At 48.9% G+C, this 17,688-nt stretch overlaps 3 protein-coding genes across 14 annotated transcripts in view; 1 reads left to right on the forward strand and 2 right to left on the reverse strand.

The window, feature by feature from the left end:
* The window catches only part of TCAIM (T cell activation inhibitor, mitochondrial), a 53,711-nt gene extending 38,515 nt beyond the window's left edge, over positions 1-15,196 (reverse strand). The window contains exons 1-3 of one of the 6 annotated variants that reach the window (XM_060204869.1): positions 15,091-15,196; positions 11,419-11,560; positions 11,158-11,313 (exon numbers count right to left, since the gene is read on the reverse strand). The gene's annotated coding sequence lies outside the window, so the exon portion shown is untranslated. Of the gene's footprint in view, positions 1-11,157; positions 11,367-11,418; positions 11,563-14,709; positions 14,809-15,090 lie in introns of those variants that run through there. The other 5 variants (XM_060204868.1, XM_060204871.1, XM_060204870.1 and 2 more) reach the window with 5 other exon arrangements.
* Positions 1-17,688, forward strand: part of ZNF445 (zinc finger protein 445) — a 286,584-nt gene that overhangs the window by 62,647 nt on the left and 206,249 nt on the right. The gene's annotated exons all lie outside the window — the stretch shown is intronic.
* TOPAZ1 (testis and ovary specific TOPAZ 1) overlaps positions 16,378-17,688 on the reverse strand; it is a 66,872-nt gene continuing 65,561 nt past the window's right edge. For all 6 annotated transcript variants that reach the window (XM_060204845.1, XM_060204847.1, XM_060204846.1 and 3 more), the window contains one exon: positions 16,378-16,663. In XM_060204845.1, coding sequence (XP_060060828.1) covers positions 16,444-16,663 — 220 coding nt within the window. In that variant the 3' untranslated portion in view covers positions 16,378-16,443. The remainder of the gene's footprint in view (positions 16,664-17,688) is intronic.

Here is a 17,688-nt window from a genome sequence, read left to right on the forward strand (position 1 = left end):
TAGACACACACCTGTAGCGCTGCTTTCCCCTGCAGGTGGGGTGGGGGCTTGAACCCAGGCCCCTGCACATGGGAATGTATGCACTCAACTGGGTGCCCCACCACCAGACACGACTGTTTATTTATTTTTTTTATTAAATTTTTATTTATAAAAAGGAAACACTGACTAAAACATAGGATAAGAGGGGTACAACTCCACACAATTCCCACCACCAGAACTCCGTATCCCATCCCCTCCCCTGACAGCTTTCCCATTCTCTATCCCTCTGGGAGCACGGACCCAGGTCACTGTGGGTGCAGAAGGTGGAAGGTCTGGCTTCTGTCATTGCTTCCCCGCTGAACATGGATGTTGACTGGTCGGTCCATACTCCCAGCCTGTCTCTCTCTTTCCCTAGTAGGGTGTGTCTCTGGGGAAGCGGAGCTCCAGGGCACATTGGTGGGGTCGTCTGCCCAGGGAAGTCAGGTCGGCATTCTGCTAGCATCTGGAACCTGCTACCGTTTATTTTATTTATTTATTTATTTATTTATTTAATATTTACTTATTCCCTTTTGCTGCCCTTGTTTTTAAAAAAAATTTTTTTTTTGCTATTTATTTATTCCCTTTTGTTGCCCTTGTTTTATTGTTGTAGTTATTATTGTTGTAAGATAGGACAGAGAGAAATGGAGAGAGGAGGGGAAGACAGAGAGGGGGAGAGAAAGATAGACACCTGCAGACCTACTTCACTGCCTATGAAGAGACTCCCCTGCAGATGGGGAGCCGGGGCTTGAACCAGGATCCTTCCAATGGTTCTTGCGCTTTGTGCCACATGTGCTTAACCCGCTGCGCTACCGCCGGACTCCCTACTGCCCCTGTTGTTTTATTGTTGTAGTTATTATTGTTGTTATTGATATTGTCATTATTGGATAGGACAGAGAGAAATGGAGAGAGGAGGGGAAGACAGAGAGGGGGAGAGAAAGACAGACACCTGCAGACCTGCTTCACCGCCTGGGAAGCGACTCCCCTGCAGGTGGGGAGCCAGGGGCTGGAACCATCAATTGAATTAAAATTTTTTTTTTGTTATTTTTATTTATTTATTGGATAGAAACAGTCAGAAATTGAGAGAGAAGGGGGAGATAGAGGGAGAGAGACAGAGAGACACCTGCAGCTCTGCTTCACCACTCGTGAAGCTTTCCCCCTGCAGGTGGGACCCGGGGCTTGAACCTGGGTTCTTACACACTGTAATGTGTGCTCAACCAGGTGCACCACCCGGCCCTGAATTTTTAATCATACTGAAACAAGCTAAATTTTTCATAGAAATGAAAAACAATACTTAAAAGGCTTGCTGTCACCCCAGGATTGAAATGGTGCAATGGTCCACAGCCAAGTCCTCAGCGCTGCTTCTTGGCGTGAATGACTCTGAGGGAGCCCGGAAAGGGCTGAGAGCCAGACCGCAGTGACCGAATGTGCCTCTGCGGCCCGCTGAGGTGGCCGTTCAGGTTCACGAGCTCCTGGTCAACGGTGCAGGTGCTTCAGGCCAGGCCCTCCCCACACTGCCGAGGCGGAAAGTCAAACAAGGGGAAGGCAACTGGAAAGTAAATGTTCTGGGGTTAAACATTACTAAAAGGCAGCAATACTTTGAGTCGACTTAGAAAAGATTACTTTCAATTCGTTCTGAATTAACAGAAGGCCCTGGGAGGTAGCTCACCTGGCCAAGCGCACATGTGACTTATGTGTAAGGACCCAGGTTCAAGCCCCTGCCCGCACACACTGCAGGGACAGGAAGCATCGCAAGCAGTGAAGCAGGGCTGCAAGTCTGTCTGTCTCCCTCTTTATATATATACACCTCCCTTCCCCCTTCTGATTTCTTCCTTCCTTCCTTCCTTTCCTTTTTCTTTCTTTCCTTCTTTCATTTTATTTATTTATTATTGGATAGAGACAGAGAGAAATTGAGAGGGGAGGGAGAGATAGAGAGGGGAAGAGACAGAGAGACACCTGCAGTCCTGTCTCACCACTTGTGGAGCTTTCCCTCTGCAGGTGGGGACCAGGGGCTTGGACCTGGGTCTGTGTGCCCTGTGATGTGCGTGCTTAACCAGGTGTGGCATCGCCTGCCCTGCATTTTTTTTTGCCTCCAGGGTTATTGCTGGGCTCGGTGCCTGTACTATGAATCACTGCTCCTGGAGGCCATTTTTCCCATTTTTGTTGCCCTTGTTGTAGTTATTGCTGTTGTTGTTGTTGGATAGGACAGAGAGAAATGGAGAGAGGAGGGGAAGACAGAGAGGGGGAGAGAAAGACTCACTGCTTGTGAAGCGACCCCCCTGCAGGTGGGGAGCCAGGGGCTCGAACTGGGACCCTTACGCCGGTCCTTGCACTTTGCGCCACTGCACTTAACCCGCTGTGCTGCTGCATAGCCCCCTCCCTTTTGATTTCTTTCTGTGTCTATCCAGTAAGTTAAAAAAGTAGTTTGATGTTAAATTAATGGTTGTTTATTGCACACATGTAACACATATGCAGTGAATCAAACTGACCCATAATTTTTTTTTTTTTTTTGCCTCCAGGGTTATTGCTGGGGCTCGGTGCCTGCACTACGAATCCACTGCTCCTGGAGGCCATTTTCCCATTTTGTTGCTCTTGTTATTATTATTGTTGCCATTGATGTTGTTGTTGTTGGATAGGACAGAGAGAAAAGGAGAGAGGAGGGAAGACAGAGAGGGGGAGAGAAAGACAGACACCTGCAGACCTGCTTCACCACTTGTGAAGCGACTCCCCTGCAGGTGGGGATCCGGGGGCTCGAACCAGATCCTTGTGCCAGTCCTTGTGCTTTGCACCACCTGCTCTTAGCCCGCTGTGCTACTGCCTGAATCCCTGATCCATAAATAATTTTAGAGGCAGCTAGCCAAATTACACTATTCAGTTTACATATCGGAAAATTTGGGGCTGGGGAGATAGCATAATGGTTATGCAAAGAGACTCTTATGCCTGAGGCTCTAAAGTCCTAGGTTTAACCACCATAAACCAGAGCTGAGCAGGGCTCTAGTAAACAAACAAACAAAAGCCATTTATGAATCAGCACTGATAGGAAAAGAAGTTGGTTTATGCAAGGAAGTACCTTATAGGATCTCTCTTAAGAGTTAGACCAGAATAGTCTCCAAAGATTCGCCTACAGAAGAGCTGCGCTAACACGGGTCATAGAGCGGTGCGGAGAGTTGATTGTGTGGCATATTTTAGAAGTGTCTTCATAAAAAAATGTCCGAAGCCAATTTTTTCCCTATACTTTAGTTACTGGTCTTCAGTTGTGAAGCAAAATGATTCATTCATTTATTTCCGTGACAAAGCAGAACCCCCCCCCCCCCCCCGAGTGAGCTCATTCACTGGCTCTTTCTTGGAGTTCAGTCGCTCAGTACAAAGAAAGGACACAAAGTATCTTCGTGCTTCTTGAAACCTAATATATTGATTAGATATTGAAATGACCTATTAAAATTAATTTCACTTGTTACTGTTTGCTTAAAAACAAAAGTGAGGGGCTGGGTGGTGACGCACCTGTTTGAGCGTGTTACAGGGCACAAGGACCCGGGTTCAAGCCCCTGGTCCCCACCTGCAGTGGGGAAGCTTCACGAGTGCTGAAGCAGGGCTGCAGGTGTCTCTCTGTCTCTCTCCCTCTCTGTCTCCCCCTTATCTCTCAATTTCTGGCTGTCTATACCCAATAAATAAATAAATAAATGTAACAAATTTTCTTTTTAAAAAAAAAGTGAAAAGCAACATGATTTTAATTGTCACTTGCACCTGATGACTAGAAAGTGAAAGTGCATCTGAGGCCCTTATTTCATTTTGACTGGGCTGCACTGGTCTAAGCTGACGGAGGCAAAAGTGACACTGGCAGGGCCTAGGAGAGGGTGTGTGAGTTCTGGACTCAGTGCCAATACAGAGGTAAACAGCAAGACCTCCCTGGGTCTGCTTTCTGACCTAGCACAAGAGGACCATTTGGCTGGGGGCTGGGTGGTAGCACACCAGGTTAAGTGCACTTAGTGAGAAGCCCAAGGATCCTGGTTCGAGCCCCCGGCTCCCCACCTGGAGTCGCTTCACAAGCAGTGAAGCAGGTCTGCAGGTGTCTGTCTTTCTCTCCCCCCTCTCTGTCTTCCTCTCCTCTCTTGATTTCTCTGTCCTACCCAACAACAAAGACAGCAGCAACAACAACAATAATTATAATAACAACAACAAGAACAATGAAAAAAAAAAAGGCCTCCAGGAGCAGTGGATTCATAGCTCAGGGTACTGAGCCCCAGCGATAACCCTGGAGGCAAAAACAACAACAAAAAGCCAAAACATTCTGCTCTGCTACATTGCAGTTTCTTCAGTGTAAATTAGCCTGTGTGTACTTGCCCACCAGGAAAGAAGTGAGAACATGCACATCTCCACAATGACAATGATTTGAAGGAATGTAAGGTGGGCGTTCTATAGTTAGACGGTTTTGGCTGAAATAAAGACCTTCAGGGAAGAAGCCATGAGATTCCACAGTGGTGTTCTTTGGTTGAAGAAGCAGGTGGCTAGTGGCTCCAGGAAGCCTTGCTTCCTCACTGCATCCGACAATCTACTTGCTACTGCTAAGGCTGATGAAACAACTAAACTGCCACATGTCCTATTCTCTGTCTGTCTGTCTGTCTGTCTAAAAAAGCCCTGTGCTTGCAACCTAGGAGGTAGTGCAGTGTACAAAGCACTGAACTTTAAATGCACAGAATGATGGCTATGGAAAAAGACTTTGATGCCTGATGTGTCCAGGTCTCAGGTTCAATCCCTGGCACCACCTGGACCTGAGCAGTAATAATAATAAAATAAAGTATCAGAGGGCCACCTGAGAACACAACAAGACAAGACTAGGACTACGTTGGGAGCCCACCAAGTCATGCTGTGGCTCACGGACAGAGACCACTGGGAGATGTGTGTTCTGAGTTGCCGGATCGGGTCTCTGCCCCTGATGTCAATGCAGGGCCGCCCGCTGCTGCTCCCGCCTCCAGGGACAGCAGCAATGGAGACACAGTCGCACTTGGTGAGCCTTTGGGGATCCTCTCTTCCTGTCAGCAGTTTATTTGTTGATAGAACTCAGACCGGAGGTGGCAACTCAACTGGCAAACCGTGTGCCAGTTGAGTTGCCACCTCCGGTCTGAGTTCTATCAAAGCAACCAGAAAGACTGAAAAATACTAGAGTTAGGGCAGAAATAAATAATGTTGAAAATAAGAGAACCATACAAAAGATTAGTAACACTAAATGTTGGTTCTTTGAAAGAGTAAACAACAACAATAAGACGACAAGGGCAACAAAAGGGAAAATAAATAAATATGAAAACCTAAGAAAAATGGAGACAGCTACCAGAAACCTTCCCAGGAATAAAAGTCCTGGGCCAGATGGTTTACAAATGAACTCTGCAAACCCTCAAGCTAGAGTTAGTCCCTCTACTTTTAGAACTTTTCCAAAAAATTGAAGAGAAAGGAATACTTCCTTCCAGCTTCTATGAAGCCATCATCACCCTGATACCAAAAACAGACAGGAACACAACCAAAAAAGAAAACTAGGGGGTCGGGCGGTGGTGCAGCGGGTTAAGTGCACGTGGCACAAAGCGCAAGGACCGGCGGAAGGATCCTGGTTTGAGTCCCCGGCTCCCCACCTGCAGGGGAGTCGCTTCACAGGCGGTGAAGCAGGTCTGCAGGTGTCTGTCTTTCTCTCCTCCCTCTGTCTTCCCCTCCTCTCTCCATTTCTCTCTGTCCTATCCAACAACGACAACAATAACTACAACAATAACAATTACAACAACAATAAAAAGACAATAAGGGCAACAAAAAGAAAAATAAATAAATAAAAATAAAAATAAATAAAAAGAGAGAGAACTACAGACTAATATCTCTGATGAACATAGATGCTAAAATATTGAACAAAATTCCAGGGAGTCGGCGGTAGCGCAGCGGGTTAAGCGCACATGGTGTAAAGCACAAGGACCGGCATAAGGATCCTGGTTCGAGCCCCTGGCTCCCCACCTGCAGGGGAGTCTCTTCACAGGCGGTGAAGCAGGTCTGCAGGTGTCTGTCTTTCTCTCTCCATCTCTGTCTTCTCCTCCTCTCTCCATTTCTCTCTGTCCTATCCAACAACAGCAACAACAATAACAACAAAAATAATAGCTACAACAATAAAACAAGGGCAACAAAAGGTAATAAAAAAAATCTGGCCAACTGGATACAGCAGTATATTAAAAAAAAAGATTGTTCATCATGACCAAGTACAGTTTATCCCAGGGATGTAAGGTTGGTTTAATATATGTAAATCAATCCACATGATCCACCACATCAATAAAAGCAAGACTAGGACTTCTGGAGGTGGGGCTATGGAGCAGCAGCAGCTGTGTTTCTCTCCTCTCCTCTCCCGGGCCAACTAGGAACACCAAAGGAACACCTAGGACCGCAACAAGACAGAACTAGAATGACTACAGGAACCCACCAAATCACTGGTGAGTGCAAACACACGTGGCTGGTGACAGAGAGGAGCCTAGGGAGAGACTAAGTGGCTGGTAACAGTCTGACGGTCTATCAGTTGAGACACCACCTCCAGTCTGCTCCACCAACAAGGGGACAGCTGAAGGGAGGAGAGGACTCCCCTGAGACTCACCAAGTGCAACTCTGAGTCTCCACTGCTACTGCCCTCAGAATCTGGAGCAGCGGCAGGGAGGGACACCGGGGGACAGAGATGTAACCAGAAAACTCAGAAGACCTATACCTTGGTGGCATAGTGGTGGCACTGTGAAAATCTCTTTGCATAACCACTGGATTATCTCTGCCCCACCCTCCTTTATCTCTTGGTCAGGAGTCAGTGATTAAGCTAAGAATACTACTTATAGTTTAAAAGCCCTCAGGCTTCCACAGATGGAACAAAATTCTAGCCAACTGCATACAGCAGTATAGTAAAAAGATTGTTCATCATGACCAAGTGGGGTTTATCCCAGGCATGCAAGGTTGGTTTAATATTCGTAAATCAATCAATGTGATTCACCACATCAACAAAAGCAAGACCAAAAACCACATGGCCATATCAACAGATGCAGAGAAAGCCTTTGGCAAAATACAACATCCCTTTATGATCAAAACACTACAAAAATGGGACTAGATGGAAAATTCCTGAAGATAGTGGAGTCTATATATAGCAAACCTACAGCCAACATCATACTCAATGGTGAAAAACTGGAAGCATTTCCCCTCAGATCAGGTACTAGACAGGGCTGCCCACTATCACCATTACTATTCAACATAGTGTTGGAAGTTCTTGCCATAGTAATCAGGCAGGAGCAAGGAATTAAAGGCATACAGATGGGAAGAGAAGAAGTCAAACTCTCCCTATTTGCAGATGACATGATAGTATACATGGAAAAACCTAAGGAATCCAGCAAGAAGCTTTGGGATATCATCAGGTAATACAGTAAGGTGTCAGGTTACAAAATTAACATTCAAAAGTCAGTGGCATTCCTCTATGCAAATAGTAAGTTAGAAAAAGTTGAAATCCAGAAATAAATTCCTTTTAGCAACAAAAACAATCAAATATCTAGGAATAAACCTAACCAAAGAAGTGAAAGACTTGTATACTGAAAATTATGAGTCACTACTCAAAGAAATTGAAAAAGACACAATGAAGTGGAAAGATGCTCATGGGTTGGAAGAATTAACATAATCAAAATGAAGATACTACACAGAGCCATCTACAAATTTAATGCTATCCCCATTAAGATCCCAATCACATTTTTTTATGAGAATAGAACAAAAGGTACAAATGTTTATCTGGAACCAGAAAAGACCTAGAATCGCCAAAACAATCTTGAGAAGAAAGAACAGAACTGGAGGCATCACACTCCCAGATCTCAAACTGTATTCTAGGGCCATTGTCATCAAAACTGCTTGGTACTGGAACATGAATAGACACACTGACCAGTGGAATAGAATTGAGAGCCCAGAAGTGAGCCCCCACACCTATGGACATGTAATCTTTGACAAAGGGGCCCAGACTATTAAATGGGGAAAGCAGAGTCTCTTCAACAAATGGTGTTGGAAACAATGGGTTGAAACATGCAGAAGAATGAAACTGAACCACTGTATTTCACCAAATACAAAAGTAAATTCCAAGTGGATCAAGGACTTGGATGTTAGACCACAAACTATCAGATACTTAGAGGAAAATATTGGCAAAACTCTTTGCCGTATAAATTTTAAGTACATCTTCAATGAAACGAATCCAATTACAAAGAAGACTAAGACAAGCATAAACCTATGGGACTACATCAAATTGAAAAGCTTCTGCACAGCAAAAGAAACTACTACCCAAACCAAGAGACCCCTCAACAGAATGGGAGAAGATCTTTACATGCCATATCAGACAAGAGGCTAATAACCACAATATATAAAAAGCTTCCCAAACTCAACCACAAAAAAACAAATGATCCCATCCAAAAATGGGGAGAGGACATGGACATATTATTCACCACAGAAGAGATCCAAAAGGCCAACAAATATGAAAAGATGCTCCAATATCTTTGACTGTCAGAGAAATGCAAATGAAGACAACAGTGAGCCACCACTTCACTCCAGTGAGAATGACATACATCAGAAAAGGGAACAGCAGCAAATGCTGGAGAGGCTGTGGGGACAAAGGACCCTCCTGCACTGCTGGTGGGAATGTCAGTTGGTCCAACCTCTGTGGAGAACAGTCTGGAGAACTCTCAGAAGGCTAGAAATGGACCTACCCTATGATCCTGCAATTCCTCTCCTCCGGATAGATCCTAAGGAACCTAACACACCCATCCAAAAAGATCTGTGTACACATATGTTCTTGGCAGCACAATGTGTAATAGCCAAAACCTGGAAGCAACCCAGGTGTCCAACAGCAGATGAGTGGCTGAGCAAGTTGTGGCCTAGGTAAACAATGAAATACTACTCAGCTATTAAAAATGGCGAATTAACTGTTTTCAGCCCATCTTGAATGGAGCTTGAAGGAATGATGTGAAGTGAGATCAGCCAGAAACAGAAGGATGAATATGGGATGATCTCACTCATAGATTGAAGTTGAGAAGCAAGATCAAAAGAGAAAACACACAGCAGGACTTGGGCTGGAGTGAAGGATTCTGAGGGGGAGGGATGGGGGAGTTCAGGTCCTGGAACATGATGGCAGGAGGACCTAGTGGGGGTTATATTGCTATGTGGAAAACTGAGAAATGTTATGCATGTACAAACTATTGTATTTACTGTTGACTGTAAAACATTAATCCCCCAAGAAAGAAATAAACAAAACAAAACAAAACTGGGAAGTGTTATGCATGTACAAACTACTGTTTTTCACTGTCGACTATAAAACATTAATCCCCCCAAAAGAAATTTAAAAAGAAATAAACAAGCAGCAACAACAACAAGCCCCTGTGATTTCAGTGTACTACTTTGCAGAATGTCAGGACTTCCAGGAACGCAAATGCGTCATCACAGAACACACAGCTGGACTCACAATCTGCATTGTCTCCACCAACTGTCCTCTTATTGCTGTTTCTGGCTGCCACTGAGGACTCACTATTCCAGACGGACACAGAGAGAAGGACAGACACCACAGAACTGAACCCAGGACCTGAGCCCCATGCCCAGCAGGCTCACTGTCTTGAGCCAGTTGAGCTGTCTTGCCAGCCTTGGTTTTATTTACTTATTTATTTATTTATAAAGATTTTATTTATTTATAAGATAGGAGGAAAGAGAAAGAACCAGACATCACTCTGGCACATGTGCTGTCAGGGATCAAACTCGGGACCTCATGCTTGAGAGTCCAAAGCTTTACCACTGCGCCACCTCCCGGACCACGGTTTTATTTATTTATTTATTTTTTAAAGTTTCTTTTCCCCAATTGCCCTTTTAACTTGAATGTGATGCTACTACCAGCTTGCTAGAGAAGAGTTTAGTCAAGATTTAGCTCCGTTATAGAAAATGTATAGTCAGTGGCCATTTTATTGAATTTTATCTTTATTTTATAAAAGCAGAAAAATTACATCATTTGACATTATTTCTATATAGCTGTGTCTTATAGAGTAACACCACCGGTTGCTTCTGTTCTTAAAAACAGAAATTATAGCTTCAGTGCAAGCAGTAGTGACTAACACATTTGACACCACTTGAAACACTAATCAATTCCTGCGTCACTGACTGGTAGCTGGTGTTCACCAGCCTGCTACCTCAGCTGTGGAAGAAAATCTGGAAACTCATATAACGTGCTGGGTGTGTTTATTCACCTAGGACACGAAGGCACCTTCCCAGCCGCCTCTGAAGGCACACCACGTTAGACTTCCGTGTGTGATCTTAGGAGCACGCTCTGTTTGCAAGAAGGGGATATTGGCCTTGCGTGCTTTTTCCTGAATTTTAATAAATACTGTGAATGAGGGTTTAGTAACACCCAGCATACAGGAAATTCACAATAGTGGAAACTACTATTACTGTATAACTTGGGGTGTTAAAATTCTCTTTTCCCTCCTAGTAAGGCCTTCTCTTTGATATAGTTAGAAAAAGCAGTTTAACACGTTCTTACATGAAGTGTGTGTGTGTGTGTGTGTGTGTGTGTGTGTGTGTGTCTGAAAAGTTTAAACTTATCACAATCAGGGTCAATGTCTAAAGGAAGTCAGAAAAATACAGTGCAAAGGCTGGGGGAGATAGCATAGCAGTTCTGCAAAAAGACTCTCCTGCCTGAGGTGTAAAAGTCCCAGGTTCAACTCCTGGCAGCACCGTAAACCAGAGCTGAAACACACACACACGTACACTGCAAAAATACATAACAGGTCAAAAGTACAAAGGAATGATTTATTCTCACAAAGTAAGGAAAAAACGGACCTAAGAGAACAAATAAACGTGACTCATTATTTGGAGACAGCTAGCACTTGCTTGGGGACAAGAGCCGAAAATCTCAGTGGCAGCACAAGGAGCTGGGGGCACCGGCGCCCTCACCCCTCGGCCAGCTGGCCATCACAAGGCCAACTCCCAAGCACTCAGACACCAGACGCAGGCAGCGCTGGCAGTGCTGCAAAAAGCCTAGAAAAGAGGAGAGCAGACTCAGCCCCCAGGGCACTCAGTCACAGCACACCACAGTCCATCATGATGCAGAAACCCTGGCCAGGGCCCGAACCTCACCTGACCTGGGGCCCGAGGGTCTCCTGTGTGGATAGAGGCTCACCGACCCCTGCAAGCACCTGCTGGAGTCCACGTGACAGTGACGTTAGCTTCTGCTTCATGAACAATTGACTTGCAGTTCTGTGCAGCTTCAAATCAGGTCTGGGCGACACTAAACTGGTGGGAAAATCCCATTATCAGCATTGGGAAAACCGTCCTGCTGTGCTTTCCAGACTTCTGTGGGTGCAGAGAGAGCTGCAGCTTAGCAGGAGCCAGGCTGACCTTCCACCTTTGGGTCGATGTTCAGGTGAAAGTGGCGACTCACCAGGCTGACGTCCTCAGCCCAGGTCTAACCTGGCATCCCTGTGAAACCTCTGCAGCAGCTTCTGTGTCCAGAGCCCTGGCTCCTGTTCAGTTTTGGAGTCTCTGGGGAGGAAGGAGGGAGGGAACAAGGCAAAGGGCAAAAGTAGGAGTGGGAGGGAGAGACAGGTGCTCAGGGGGAGAGACAGGTGCTCAGGGGGAGTGACAGGTGCTCAGGGAGTGACAGGTGCTCAGGGAGAGTGACAGGTGCTCAGGGGGAGTGATAGGTGCTCAGGGAGTGACAGGTGCTCAGGGAGTGACAGGTGCTCAGGGGGAGAGACAGGTGCTCAGGGAGTGACAGGTGCTCAGGGGGAGTGACAGGTGCTCAGGGGGAGTGACAGGTGCTCATGGGGAGTGACAGGTGCTCAGGGAGTGACAGGTGCTCAGGGGGAGAGACAGGTGCTCAGGGGGAGTGACAGGTGCTCAGGGGGAGAGACAGGTGCTCAGGGGGAGTGACAGGTGCTCAGGGGGAGAGACAGGTGCTCAGGGAGTGACAGGTGCTCAGGGGGAGAGACAGGTGCTCAGGGAGTGACAGGTGCTCAGGGGGAGTGACAGGTGCTCAGGGGGAGTGACAGGTGCTCAGGGGGAGAGACAGGTGCTCAGGGAGTGACAGGTGCTCAGGGGGAGTGACAGGTGCTCAGGGAGTAACAGGTGCTCAGGGGGAGTGACAGGTGCTCAGGGGGAGAGACAGGTGATCAGGGGGAGTGACAGGTGCTCAGGGAGTGACAGGTGCTCAGGGGGAGAGACAGGTGCTCAGGGGGAGTGACAGGTGCTCAGGGGGAGTGACAGGTGCTCAGGGGGAGAGACAGGTGCTCAGGGGGAGTGACAGGTGCTCAGGGAGTGACAGGTCCTCAGGGGGACTGGGTGCCGGTAGCCAACTCCCTCCCGTCTCCCATCCTCCCGTATCTCCAAACTCAGTGGCCAGTCACCTAACTCAAGTTGGACGTGCTAAGATGGACCCAGTCTGGAAAAGAGAAATTTCCCACGAGTGGTCATCCCACTTCCGGTTATCTTGTCCATCTCCAAAACTCTCTCCCTTTACACTGTCTGAACTGGAAGACGCTTTGAAGAGGGTTAAACCGGGAACAGCTGCTGGCTATGATAACATCACCCCAGAACTCATTCTTAACTTGGGTCCCGCGGCAAAGAAGTGGCTCGCTTCATTCCTGTCCCACATCTTGGAATCTGAGTCTATGCCCAAAATTTGGCGTCGTGCGAAGATTATAGCGGTTTTGAAACCAAAGAAAGACCCAACACTGGCCGCCAGCTATAGACCAATTTCTCTCCTCTCCGTGTGTTACAAACTCCTTGAGAGGCTGCTTCTGTCACGTATTTCTCCTCTTACAGAGAAATTCCTATCACCCGCCCAAGCTGGTTTCCGCCCAGGAAGATCTACCTGCGAACAAGCCCTGGCCCTCTCAACTTACATTGAAAATGGATTCCAGAAGAATTTAAAGACGGGTGCTGTCTTTGTTGATCTCACAGCAGCCTATGACACGGTCTGGCACCATGGTCTCCTAGTCAAGATCTCAAGATGCCTGCCTCCATGGGTGGCCAACACTATATGGTTTCTTCTCCAAAACAGAAGATTCCGGGTGCATCTGGGTGACAAGTCTAGCAGATGGAGACTTGTCTCAAGTGGCCTCCCCCAGGGCTCTGTTCTGGCTCCTACACTATTTAATATTTACATCAATGACCTTCCAGAAACTTCTTCAAGGAAGTTCATCTACGCCGATGACATCTGCTATGCAACTCAGGCATCCAATTCGACATCCTCGAGGAAACACTCACGAAAGACATGTCTCTGATATCTGATGACTGTAAAAAATGGCGACTAATCCCTAGCACTGCAAAAACGGTATCATCTGTTTTCCATCTACACCATGCCTCGGCCTCGCGTGAGCTTAATGTGCAGCTTGGCGATACGAGAATCCGGCATGAAGCCCAGCCAGTCTATCTTGGCGTTACTCTCGATCACACCCTGTCATTTCACGAACATCTCATAAAAACTGCAGCAAAGGTGGGCGCGAGGAATAATATCATTGCAAGACTGGCCAGCTCCTCATGGGGCGCGAGCGCTTCCACACTACGATCATCCTCTCTGGCATTCTGCTATTCCACTGCAGAATACTGTGCCCCAGGATGGTTCCGTAGCCCCCATGTCCACTTGGTCGATTCCAAATTATATTCCTCCATGAGGATCATTTCTGGAACCATCCGTTCCACCCCGGTTCCATGGCTGCCAGTTCTTAGCCACATCGCCCCGCCAGATATTCGTCGGGATGCGGCATCATCTAAGTTCATTTCCCACGTCTACGCTTGACCGGACCTGCCAATATACGCGGATATCTTCGCCCACCCTGTCCAATGCTTGACGTCTCCCAATCTGGTCCCCTACGCCTACACTGAACTTCTCTGTTCCAGTCTCTTGGAAACAGAGCTGGCAGTCAGCTGAGGTCAAGAACAAACACCTCATCACAGACCCCTGCGAGCGTCAACCCGGCTTTGACCTAGCACGTTATGATTGGGCCCTCCTCAATCGCTATCGAACAGGCCATGGCCGGTGCGCCGCTATGTTCCATCGCTGGGGAGCCAGAGACGACCCGAACTGCCCCTGCGGCTCCAGACAGACTATGACCCACATAGTCAACGACTGCCACCTCTCCAGATTCAAAGGAGGTCTCGAAACTTTACATCAGGCTCCACCTGACGCTGGTGACTGGCTACGGAAGAAGGGCAAACGCTAGAAGAAGAAGGGGGAGTGACAGGTGCTCAGGGGGAGAGACAGGTGCTCAGGGGGAGAGACAGGTGCTCAGGGGAGTGACAGATGCTCAGGGGGAGTGACAGGTGCTCAGGGGGAGTGACAGGTGCTCAGGGGAGTGACAAATGTTCAGGGGGAGTGACAGGTGCTCGGGGGAGTGACAAATGCTCTGGGGGAGTGACAAATGCTCAGGGGGAGTGACAGGTGCTCAGGGGGAGTGACAGGTGCTCAGGGGAGTGACAGATGCTCAAGGGGAGTGACAGGTGCTCAGGGAGTGACAGGTCCTCAGGGGAGTGACAGGTGCTCAGGGGCAATGCAGGGACAGGTGGCAGCCGGACCCCAAGCCCCAGGACTTCTCAGTCTCCGTGGAGACCCAGGACAACCTGATCATCCGCTCTGAGCTATCAGCCTGCAGAGCAGGTGCTGCCCGCGTCGCCGACCCCACACTCTACCTGGAGCTCGCGGCTGCGCAGTCCTGGCTCCGCTGTGGACGCGGCGACCCGCACCCTCTGACGGACGCACTGGGACGCAGAGGCAGCAGAGCGCATGCGCACCGGGAGCCCAGCCCTTGGGCCGCAGCTTCACAGGCTCCGCCCAACGCGCCCGGCCAGCTCCAGGCCGCAGGTCGGTCCCGCCCCTGCCCAAGACCCCGCCCCCACGACAGGAGGCCCCGCCCACGTCATCAAGCCCCGCCCCTCGTCGCTCCACCAGATTCTACCCCTCGTCTCCCCGCCCACCGGGCCCCGCCCACTTGCCCCGCCCCTCCGGCCTTCGCCCCGGGTCGCCTCGCGACAGGCTCCGCCCCTGACGTCACGCGGGCCCGCGCCTCTTACCGCGGGTGGCGGAGCAGCGGCCGCGGGCCAAGCTGGGCGCGCGCGCGAGGGGTCGAGATGCAGGTCCGCGAGGCGGCGCCTGGCCGGAGGTCGGTGTGAAGGGCTGGGAGGGAGGGCTGACCGAGCACCGATGGCGCTGCCGCCTGCAGCCGGGAGGGTGGGCATGCAGCGCGCATGCGCCCGTCCGCCTCCGCCCCCTCTCCCCTCCCCCCGCGCCCTTGGGTGACGCTGCCCCCTCCCGCCCCCGCACCTTGGGTGACACTGTCCCCTCCCGCCCCCCCGCCCCTTGGGTGACACTGCCCCCTCCCGCCCCCGCCCCCCCGCACCTTGGGTGACACTGCCCCCTCCCGCCCCCCCGCCCCTTGGGTGACACTGCCCCCTCCCGTTCCCCCCCCCCGCGCCCTTGGGTGACACTACCCCCTCCCGCCCCCGCCCCTTGGGTGACACTGCCCCCTCCCGCCCCCCCCCCGCCCCGTGGGTGACACTGCCCCCTCCCGTTCCCCACCCCCGCCCCTTGGGTGACACTGCCCCCTCCCGTTCCCCCCCCCCCCCGCGCCCTTGGGTGACACTGCCCCCTCCCGCCCCCCCGCCCCTTGGGTGACACTGCCCCCTCCCGTTCCCCCGCCCCCGCGCCCTTGGGTGACACTGCCCCCTCCCGTTCCCCCGCCCCCCCGCCCCTTGGGTGACACTGCCCCCTCCCGTTCCCCCGCCGCCCCGCCCCTTGGGTGACACTGCCCCCTCCCGTTCCCCCCCCCCGCCCCTTGGGTGACACTGCCCCCTCCCGTTCCCCCGCCGCCCCGCCCCTTGGGTGACACTGCCCCCTCCCGTTCCCCCCCCCTTGGCGAGGCGGGAGCCCGCGGAGAGCCCGGCCGACTGTGTGGGGCTCCGTGGCGGCGGCCGGGCTTCAGACCCCGCGGTCCAGCGCAGCGGGAAGCCCCGTGGGCACCGATCCGATCCGTCCCGTCGGGTTTCCGTAGGGTAGGCTAGCACGTTCGCCTCTCAAGGTACTCTGGAATTTCATCGCTTGGATCTTTGTCAGTATTTTACCGTATTCCATGACAGGTAGAGTAGGCCGGCATTTCCATTTCCCTCGCTAAATGCATTGCAGCAGTGTAATTATTTTCACGGTCTTGACTTCAGAATGGGGATTTACCACATTAAAAAGTGGCCAAAAATTAATCTGAAGTCATTTTTCATTGTTGAGTAAAGCTACTATATTGGCACACAGCAATCAGACTTTCAGTGTTTGATCACCGTTACTGTAAATGAATAAAGGGCAAAAGTGAGAACCATCTATTTCCTTTTATTTCCAACAGTGATTTCTTGAACTTAAAAAAGAAAACCTTGTACTAACTAATGGTTATTGAAGAGCCAAACCTTTCCAGCCCACTTCATATTCTCTTTCAGCCACTTCAGGGCGGAACAGTGCTCCAAACTGTAAACCTGCTCCTTGTTGACATTGACAGCCAGGTGCTTAATGAAGAGCTTTGGGTCCGAGATGTGCACGGCCATAACTAGTCTCTCCACCGCTGCTTGGTACTCGTCCTTGCTCCGAGCTTTGTTCTCTTCACACCTACGAAGTGGACACCTTGCACAATCAGAACCTCTCAAAAGAAGCCATTAATTTCTTCAAAAGATCATCTCCATTTATGGGCATAAACTATGAGTTTTATATTCCTTTAACAGTAACTTTCAAAATTTCTAAGACGTACAATAAGATTTTAGATTGTGACCCAGTATATATCCTCACACTTAAAATCTGAAATGTTTTTCAAAACGAGACTTACCTTTATCGACAGTGTGCTCTCTATTTTGTCTTTCACTTTTTAAAAAAAAAAAAAATTGGGAGATTAATGGTTTACAGTGGACAGTAAAATTGTCTGCACGTCCTTCATTCCCCAGTTTTCCATTAACAATGCAACCCCCACTACTGCCTCTGCCATGTTCCAGGACCCGAGTCTTTTACTTTGGTGCAACCCACCAAGCTTTCACTTTAATGAAGTGCATGTAACTGCCTGAATCGACTTCACTAATCAACTGGGCTACAACTAGCAGTTTGAAAGTCTGATCTAGAATGCAACTAATAAACTTCATCTTTCTATTTTAAATTACTGCATAAGCACTCATTATATGCATACCATATTCAATAAGATTTGAGTTACTAATATTCAGATACTTTGATATTGGCTATTTTAAATTCTAAGCCAATGTATTTTGCTATGTATATTTTGTAACAAATTGTAGCTTATATACCTTTACTGAAAATAACTAAGGTTATTTTCCTTAGTCCTGACTTAAAGTATTTTATCAAGTGCTAGCATCAATGTTTCTAATGCCTTATCTACAAGTCTCCAAATTTTATACAATTCATAACCTTCTGATCATTTCCTAAAGAGGGGTAGGGAGTATGCAAGAGATCTGTTTTACTAGGCTTCACTTTTTTTTTCTTCCATTTTAAGAGAGAGAGAGAGAGAGACCGGCCATAGCACTAGTGGGTGGGGTCAGACTGGAACCTGGTCACCAATACGGCAAGGCAGTGCACTAAGTGAGCTGCTTTCTTGGTCCTTGGGCTTCATTTTCTTGTGTTCAGTGTGTTCT

This window comes from Erinaceus europaeus, chromosome 12, assembly GCF_950295315.1.
Source record: "Erinaceus europaeus chromosome 12, mEriEur2.1, whole genome shotgun sequence".
In the NCBI taxonomy this organism is placed as follows: domain Eukaryota; kingdom Metazoa; phylum Chordata; class Mammalia; order Eulipotyphla; family Erinaceidae; genus Erinaceus; species Erinaceus europaeus.